The sequence below is a fragment of the Parasteatoda tepidariorum genome, chromosome 12, assembly GCF_982258835.1.
Source record: "Parasteatoda tepidariorum strain Cologne lab strain chromosome 12, Ptep-v5.0, whole genome shotgun sequence".
Taxonomy (NCBI): domain Eukaryota; kingdom Metazoa; phylum Arthropoda; class Arachnida; order Araneae; family Theridiidae; genus Parasteatoda; species Parasteatoda tepidariorum.
In genome coordinates, this window is record NC_141766.1 from 37,893,518 (window position 1) to 37,903,404 (window position 9,887).

The window sequence follows — 9,887 nt, forward strand, 5'->3', positions numbered from 1 at the left end:
CAGGTCTCTACTTTAACAGAGCCATACTTACTTACACATATACACGCATCCTCACAATCCCTTAACTCGCCCCCCTTTTGTATGTATTCCCAAACTGTAAATACTGTAAATTTTCATTAGAGTTTATTTTCCATTGTACTTCAATATTAATTTTTATCATGTACTTTTTTATTACTTGTAATTTTGTTAATACCTAATAATGGCTAAGAGCCATTTTTTTTCTCTCAAGAATTCCATTTTACACCTCTAACTTTATTTTTGTCATGTATGTTTCTTAGTCTAATTTCAGGAAGAATGGGAAAAGGACCGTAAGGCCTCAGACGCCTAGTTCCACTACAGCGAACGAACGAAATATACGTAATGATGAGAAAATTATTTTTAATTTTAACTTATTAAAACATTAACATCTTGGGGACGGGTGACTCAGAAAAGCATTTGTACAAAATCAGATTCAAGTTGAAGTTAAATAAAAAAAGGTAACTTATATGTAGTCGTTGCTAATTTGACAGACTTACTTTGCTTTTACTTTAATTATTGTTAGTTTAATCATATATATTATCAATGTCAGTTCAAAGTATAACTGAATAGTTTTATTTTGAGCAAAGTAATGGTGAATTAAATAAATGAAACAATTATTACTTCGCCCACAAATAAACTGCTAAATAATTACTTTGATTACCAGTTTTATCTTTTTACCCTGGTTGATACGGTTTCATGCTGGCACGTATTTGTGACAGTCGGCGTGAAAGGGTTAATGGTTTGAGGAGGAGTCCTCAAGTATGCTAATTAATTAATGCAAAATTCAGCTTAAAACTTTGTCAGAGTTTCTTTTCTTGTTATTGGAATTTATATATATATATATATATATATATATATATATATATATATATATATATATATATATATATATATATATATATACGCTCCTCAAAAGTGAAATTGCAACACCAAGAAATAATGCACGTAGCGTCATGCAAATTTCAGGAGCGATAATAGTGAGATGGATATGCAAATGATTAAATTTGCGCATGCATCTGATCACGTGGTACGCATATTCGGGCTATAAAGGCCAGCAACTATCCCTTCTCATAAATGGCATCTGAGGTTTTGCGTAGCATTTGCGACTTTAGATAAAGCGTAGAAAATGCCTCTGAGACGTCGGCGAGCTCAATACCATCAGTTAACGACCGGGGAACGTGACCGTATTATCGAACTCCATGAACTTGGTTTGTCGCTGCGCGCAATAGCAACTCGTGTTGGGCACAACGTGAGTACCATCCAACGTTGTGTCACACGATGGATTCAAGAAGGTCTACGTGCACACCGAAGAGGAAGTTGTGTGCACAGGTGCACGTCAGAGCGCACAGACCGGCGTATTCGCCAGTTGACTATTCGAGACCCTTTCTCCACGGCACGTGCCATCCGAAGCCGGTTGTCTTCAGGAGCTGGTGGATCTGTGTCCACCCAAACCATACGCAGCAGATTGCATGAAGTACAGTTACGTGCACGGGTACCAGCAACAGGGGTACCGTTGACCGCTTTACACAGGGCTAGACGTCTGGCTTGGTGTCATCGTCATCGTACCTGGACCATCCAATGGCATCGGGTATTGTTCACAGATGAATCTCGTTTCTGTCTGTGGTGAAATGACGGCCGTCGACGGGTATGGCGGCGACCTGGAGGACGCTACGAACCAGCCCATTACGCCGAGCGTCACAACGGTCCTGCACCGGGCATCATGGTTTGGGATGGCATAATATTTGATCGCAGAACGCCCCTGGTACACATTCACGGCAGTTTGACAGCGGACCGCTACGTCACACAAGTTGTGTAGCCCGTTGTTCTGCCCTTGTTGCAGGGCGCACCCAACACGGTGTTCCAGCAAGACAATGCCAGGCCGCATGTCGCACGGCGAACTCTTAACAGCCTGACTGGATTTGACATCCTTCCCTGACCGGCAGCCTCTTCAGATCTGAATCCCATAGAACACCTATGTGATCTCATTGGACGTGGCATGAACAGAGGACCAATGGCGCAAACCATCGATGATCTGCGCACAGCAGTGGATGTGGCTTGGCAAAGGTTACCTCAGGCAACCATCAATGGAGTCATTGATAGCATGTCTCGCCGGATTGTGGCCTGTATAGCTGCCCGAGGTGGCCACATTGGATATTGAATATATTGCTTTGTAATGATTTTATTAGTCTGTTCTTTTTAATCATTTGCATGTCCATCTCACTACTATCGCTCCTGAAATTTGCATGACGCTACGTGCATTATTTCTTGGTGCTGCAATTTCACTTTTGAGGAGTGTATATATATATATATATATATATATATATATTACAAAGCAACGTTATGACTAATAAATACATTTTCTTAATTTCGAGTGCTCTTTTTTTATATTATATCCATTTTAAATTTGGACTGAATGCAAAACGTGTGCAGATCTATTTATTTTATTTCTTTAATTTTTCGAGAAAAAAATTTCGACAGAAATCCTTTTCAAAAGACTTTGATCATATCGAAAAGACATAGTCTAACATCAGCATAATGAAGTATCGACTAAATAAGTAATACATTAGTTGGATTATAATTTAATTTCCATTGCTCTTAAGTAATCAGGAATATTAGATTATTAAAAATAGTATAAGAAATATTAGGGTAGTATAATTTAAAGCTATTAGGATGTTTTAAATCAGAAAAATTAAATAAATGTTCAGGTAAAGTGAAAAATCAGTTAATTTAAATAAATATTCATATTAGAACATTTATAAGTAAATATTTAGAACTGAACGCGTTTTGAGTCAATGATTTAAAAAAGGAAAAAAAAATGAAACTTCCATGATGCAATCTGTTTTTCAGAACATTCTCTATTGCCAATCTATAAGTGAGAGAGTAATACTCATAGATCTTGAGAAACAGTTTTTGCATCAAATTACTAAAGAATATTTTTTTCCGACTCCAATTCAAATTAGCAGCTATGCATTTCATTTAAAGTTTCACTAAAATATTCATTCTTAACTTTTATTTAAGTGTGCTTTTAATCGTAGTTATTTAAAATTTAAATTTAAATGTATAAAAGCATGCTTATATTGAACGATATTCAGAGATACCACATTTCTGAACAAACAAAATTCTGAGAAAAGTGAGAATTTTAAAAAGCACCTTCTTCGAAAAAATATTTTTGTAAGGGCGGAGGCTTATATCATTCGAAATAAATTCGAAGCAATGGAGAAAAAGAATGATCCTTCAGAACTGGGTTATAAACGAAGAGTGAATGATAAATGAGTTTCGATTCAAATTCTTGTTTAAAAAGATCCCATCCGAAAACTGGCTTCTATGCATAAGAGCAATTTCATTACTAAGGTCGATAATTTATTTTTGATAAATACGAGCAATTATGTTCTCACAAGTACTCATTTTTAAATGCTACGAACTGACAAAATATTTAATTGTTTAATATATCGTTACCAAATTTCAAATTCCACCGTTAAAAAAATGCAGAAAAATAAAAAAACTTTCTTAAACATAGTTTAATAATTTTGTATACGAAATTGCGTCATAAATTTTCTTCATGCGATTTAAGAATCATTTAGTTAACAGTTGTACAGCAGAACTGTTGACTGTTGCACTTATTGGGTAATGTATTTGATGATCTTAAGATTTTCAAACAAAAATCTTTGATTCTCATTTGAATTTTATTTCGGAAACATATTCAAATGATTTTAAGGATTGTGGTATATAAATAGTTAAAAGGGATCTTAGAGCCCTGATAACTATCATGAGATGCTATGTATTGCAGGCGAAACTTTCGATATAGAGATTCTAGCTTTGATCTGATAAATCAAGATAGTACTTTAATTTTGGTGTTGTTGTTTCTAATGCAACTTGCCACACGGGCAAGCCTGCTTGGTGAAACCGAGCAAATTTAAGGTTGAGTGTGCATTTCTTGTTTTTAAGTAGAGCCATCTATGGCCTAGAATTCGACTTCTGCCACACCATACGTCGCACCCGTTTATAGGGCGGACCCATTCATACATCCATTCATTCATCCACAGATAGTAATTTTGACCTGAATCAGAGAAAGATCAATCTTCTATCCAGAACCCCCAGAGGTATTGATTTGTTATGGGAACATGGAGGACTTTTGCGACTCGACAGATTTAACGTGCATCAGTCACTTTACCACACGGGGAATCATCAACCGGCGGGGTACGGTCCCACGAACTCTCGGACATGGGCCCAAAGCCCTACCGACCAGGCTATCCCGGCCTACTTTAAACTTAAAAGCAATAACTACTTCTTAAAGAGCCTTTTTAGGAAACATTGATAATCGTTTATCACTTTAATACCAGTTTTAACAGTAAGATAAGTGCTATTATACCAATCGTAAGATGGTTGAAGTAGAAAAAAAAAATATATACCATAATGTTGCAAAATCAAAATGTTTTCACACAATGTTTTTAATTCATGATGTATGCGATAGGGGCCACTGCGTGGCCCAGGTACCCAATTTTTTGTTAATAAATGAAATGAAATGATGAAGTAGAAAAATTGAAAAATAATTGCAACAATTTATGCAAGAAAACATAGCTGCCAACTTGTACGGTTTTTGAGGAATAATTTTCTTAGCGGAAGCAACTTACACGTTTTAACGTAATAAATATATCAAGTTGTTAAAGCTGTTCAACATAGTTTAAGCGAAATTAAAACCTTAAAAATTTCAAATGACCTTGTGATACATTTGTCATTACTTTATAATTATTTTCTTCTGGATTACAGCCCTATTTATGTATTATGACAATTAAAATTGTTTCAAATAAAATTTATTAAATTGGAAATTCATAAAAGCACACATTTTATTACAACTTAAAATATAAAAACAAAATCCTCCCGGAATACTAGGAGTGTTAACGGTTTCATATATTTCTAAAAACTTTTCTTAATTTTCATGCAACTAAACACTGAAACATCTTTATTTAAAAACTTCCACGAAGACCTCCTGATTCTAAAACCCATCATTATACTTAAAAAGAGATACTTTAAAGTAGTCAATGATCATAACATTTATTTTATAACATGAATATTATCTGAAGACATAAGTAATTTTATCCCATTTTAACTCAGCTTTTAAAGCTTGCACGACAAAATGTGAACACAAGAGTGCGAAAATCAGCAATGATCATCCATTTTACGTCGAAAATTGACGCTTTCTGAGATGAGTTTGCAGTGAAGTGGCAATTACTTCGAAATTAGCATATCCGCACGTAAGTGTTGTGTGTCAGGTGATTTATTGTAAGGTTTTACGCAAAGTTCATGGTTGGTAAATTGGAGCTGAGCTAACTGGGTTTGGGGAGGACATATTTGTTTAATGATAGATTTGTTGAGATGTAGGTGAGTCTCTAATTCGATTTTCACTCGTAAAGCCATTCAAATCTCTAACCGTGACAACATTCAGAACATGCAATGCTAATGAATAATGTAAAGGGACCTGCATCAGATAAATATATTAGAAGGATGAAGTTTTAAAAAAAAACGAATGTGCAATATATATATATATATATATATATATATATATATATATATATATATATATATATATATATATATATATATATATATATATATATATATATATATATATATATATATATATATATATATATATATATATATATATATATATATATATATATATATATATATATATATATATATCCGGTTTATCTCATAAAGATATAAAAATTTAAAACCGTTACAACATGCTATCTGGTCATGAAATGCTAATGAGTATTAGATAGACCTTTAGCAGGGATGCCACAATCAACTAAAAATGTTAAAAAAAGTATTAAGCTCAATTCATTTCAAGTTATTTATTATCTCTTTAATTATTCAATGTCAACTACTACCATGGCTTACATTTCAAATTTTTCATATTTAATGTGAAAAGTTCTTTTTTTTTAACTTCAAATAGTAAATTGAAAAAATACGCTAGATAAAGTAGCTAAGTTTATTCTTAGTCACCGCTTTTTTTGCATTTTCAGTCACCTGTGGCAACCCTGGCTTTGCTAAGTAAATATTTCAAAATTATGAAGTTATAAGAAAACATTAAACGTGTAAAAATGTATGTAAATTATATATGTAAATGCATTTATATGTATTATACATGCATATTACATGCATAGTTTATATACGTATTGAATTATGAACGTATTTCATTAAATAAGGGTGTAGAATATATATTTTGAGTTTGAATTAAATAAGTCGAAATTAAAATAGCATATAGAGTTATTTATTTTTTAAATTGATAAATAACATTACTTTTTTGTTTCGATAAAAAAAGTAAACATAGTTTATTGTATTCAGTAATTGAATAAATTTAAAATGAATACGTTTTTTGAGTTTCCTAAACTATTTGAGAACAATTTAAACATATCATTGAATGTGATTTATGTATAGCTTTAAGATTCTATCATTAAAATAATATGTCCTTTCTATATTTATTGTTCCAACCCACATGAATGGAAACAATGATAAATAATAACCTTAACATATGTATCGATTGTTTCAGAAAAGTGAAAGAACAACTAACAAAATCAATTGTATCTCTATGCGGCTCACTGTTTGAATGTTACAAAAGTTTAAGCGATATTCAATTTTTTTGAATCAAGTGGTCTAGAGGTTACTTTTTTTAAGAAAAATGCATGCGTTATTTTGATAGAAATTCTTGCTACTTTGGTTTTACAGAAATATTTTGAGTGCTTTATGATAGTTCCAGGTAATATTTACTTTGAAAAATATATGTTTCAAGCTTTGAGAATTCAAAGGACTATAACCCTTAACTTGTGCGTTCAAGTTAATTTGAGCTCGTTAAACAGGCCCAACTATGCACACTCGAGATAATTCGAATGGCGTTGTATTTTGTGCTGCTATAATTTTTCACACTCGAATATAATCGAAAATTGAAAATAAAAATGTGAAAGCTAAGAAAAAAATATTTTATTGATATTTATCATTTACATAGGATTGTTAGCTATAACACTTATTTATTCAAGAATAAAATATGCAGAGATGCCAACTTGCTACCGACAGCAAATATATATTTTAATGTGGTAGTTTATCAACTGTGATACTTGGTTTAATAAATTCAATTTAGTAGATTTTTATTCAAAACTATTTCTAAATAATTCGTAGGCTTATATAATTCATCACTTTACAATACTTACGTCATGCTATATCTTTTAAAAAGCAAGCAAAAATAGTCGAAAAATTTGCAAAATTTACTTTGTAGCTATTTACCGTTTTTTAATTACTTTAGCGTGTCCGGAAAAGTTGGCGTCGCTGATTATAGCCTTTTTGCATGCAACAAAATTGCAGTATATCAAAATTGTCCACCAAAAGAAAAGACGATGTCCTCAAGTGTGTTTTTTTACATTAGAAAATAGATTTTTTTTGCCGGTTTTTTTCATAAAAACTGTGCGTTAAGGGGTTAAATAGATGCATGGTGTTCAGATTACTTTTCTAATGCGATAATTTTATCAAATCTTTTGAGCATTATACAATTTGTAATTGTTTTTCTTTTCTATTTCAGTTTATAATTGTTTACTGTTATTTAAATTTTCAAAATCATTATATTTCCAGACGTTCGATCAAACAATTTTCTTTCAGGAACTGTATAAGAATTTTCCTTAATTACAGTCTTCAGAGAAATATGTTTTATTGAAAGCCACTTCAGGAATATTTTCTTTGGATGAAAACCAGCTTATATGCAGACAAATTAGGATTTACCAAACAAAGAAGTTTAATTCATCACGTTTCTTCAAGCAAGTGGAATTAGGGGAGAATTGGGTTGTGTGAAAAAATGGAATATTAATGTTATTTAGCTCTCGAAATTTTTTGGAAAATTATTGACATATTAGTAAAACTGTATTGCACTTCCATAAGCTACTGCAATGCTTACAGAGCTATTGACTCGAAAATATCATATTCTTTCCATATTCAAACTTTTATTGTACAAGGTTATCAGAATTTGGTTTCATTTGGTCATTATTTTAAATTTTTCTTTGCGAACTATTAAGTATCGTATATATGTTTAAATTTTGTAAAAGCACTGGTGATCAAAATCATTGCAAATTAAGTTTGTTAAAAGTTTGTTTTATTTGGTCATTATTTTAAAATTTTACAACGCAGCCCTTTGTTCTAGTATATTTTTCAAATTTTTTTATGCAGTTTTGATAAAAATCATTGTAAGTTAACCCTTTTGAAGGCCGTGGTAAGTATACTTACCACCACGTTTTACCACTTTTTATTTAGGTTTCCATTTTTCAATAACTTCAGTTTTCTTGAAGTGAGTTTGAATAAAATTGGTAACCATTTGTCACTTTTAATAAACGTATAAAAGTTATAAAATACATAATTCCTTTTGAAGTTTGTAGCATTTAACCCCTTGGGGACGGGTGATGCAGAAAAGCATTTGTACAAAATCAGAATCAAGTTGTAATTAAATAAAAAACGGTAACTTAAATGTAGTCGTTGCTAATTTGACAGGCTTACTTTGCTTTTACTTTAATTATTGTTGGTTTAATCATATATATAATCAATGTTAATTCAAAGTATAACTAAATACTTTTATTTTGAACAAAGTAATGGTGAATTAAATAAATCAAACAATTATAACTGCGCCCACAAATAAATTGCTAAAGAAATACTTTGATTACCAGTTTTATCTTTTTACCCTGATTGATACGGTTTTATGCTGTCACGTATTTGTGACAGTCGGCGCGAAAGGGTTAAGGAATTTATTTCATAAATAAGGAAAAATAAAAGTCAGTAAGTTCCTAATAGGTCATGTTAAATATATTTACCACCAAAAAAATGGCATTTTTATAAACTAAATTAGTTTTTTTTATATCAATTACTGTTCTTAAAACAATTTCAATTCCAAAAATACTTTAATTTACCTTTACTAGAAATAAGGGGCCCGTTAAAGGGTTAAGTTTGTTAATACAGAAATCGAATGGTAAAACCCAACTTTTTCTACAGCATAACTTCCAATGACGAGCAAGCAAAATACAATTCAGTAACGCAGTTACTGAGTTAGATGTCGTATATTCTTACAATATTTAAAGAGTTGGTAAACAAGGTTAACAGAGTTTGTTTAATTTTTGCCTTAATTTGAAAATTTAACAACGCATTTATTAGGTCTATATTTGTTTAATTTTTTTACATGCAGTAGTGTTAATACAATTGCAAATTAAATTTGTTAAATGAGAATTCACATGATAAAATCTAACATTTAATACCCTCTTTTATGTCCAAGAAAAATCTCTGATTAATCTACGCATTTTCAGTTTTGAAATTTATTTAAGTTAATATCATTTAGATTATTAACTCAAAACTGCATTTTTATGCAAAAATTAGATCAATTTCGAGTTTTCTTGCATTTTAAGGCAAAATAAAATTAATTAAATAAGTAATTTCATAATTTTTCCGAGCAGATTCCTTGTGTGGACAGATAATATATTCAAATATGTTATTTAAAAGTATACATCCAAATTAATTTATGCATCATACAAAATGAAGATAAACATTAAAATTTAGCCAGAAAAATAAATAAATATTTTCAAAAAGATATAAATGCGTTAATAATCATAGTTGCCCTCGCTTATATTGTTTATTAACAACATTTTCGTGATTTTAAAAGACAGAGCTGTGATAACCTACCATAGAGGCTCTTATTGATAAAAGTTCATTAAATATGTATTTTAGATAAAATTTCCGGCGCCATATTTTTCTTTTTCCATCATGCGTCATTTAAGTTTTTTTTGAAATACAAAAAAACATTAAATTTTTTATTTATTTTCAAAATTGGGAAAATATTCTTA

The 9,887-nt window shown here is 30.9% G+C and overlaps 1 protein-coding gene across 1 annotated transcript; it reads left to right on the forward strand.

The window, feature by feature from the left end:
• Window positions 1-1,144: 1,144 nt before the first annotated feature.
• LOC147801034 (uncharacterized) lies at window positions 1,145-1,645 on the forward strand. Its single transcript, XM_087155727.1, has one exon. The coding sequence runs from the start codon at window positions 1,145-1,147 to the stop codon at window positions 1,643-1,645; it is 501 nt and encodes a 166-aa protein (XP_087011853.1).
• The last annotated feature ends 8,242 nt before the right edge of the window (window positions 1,646-9,887 follow it).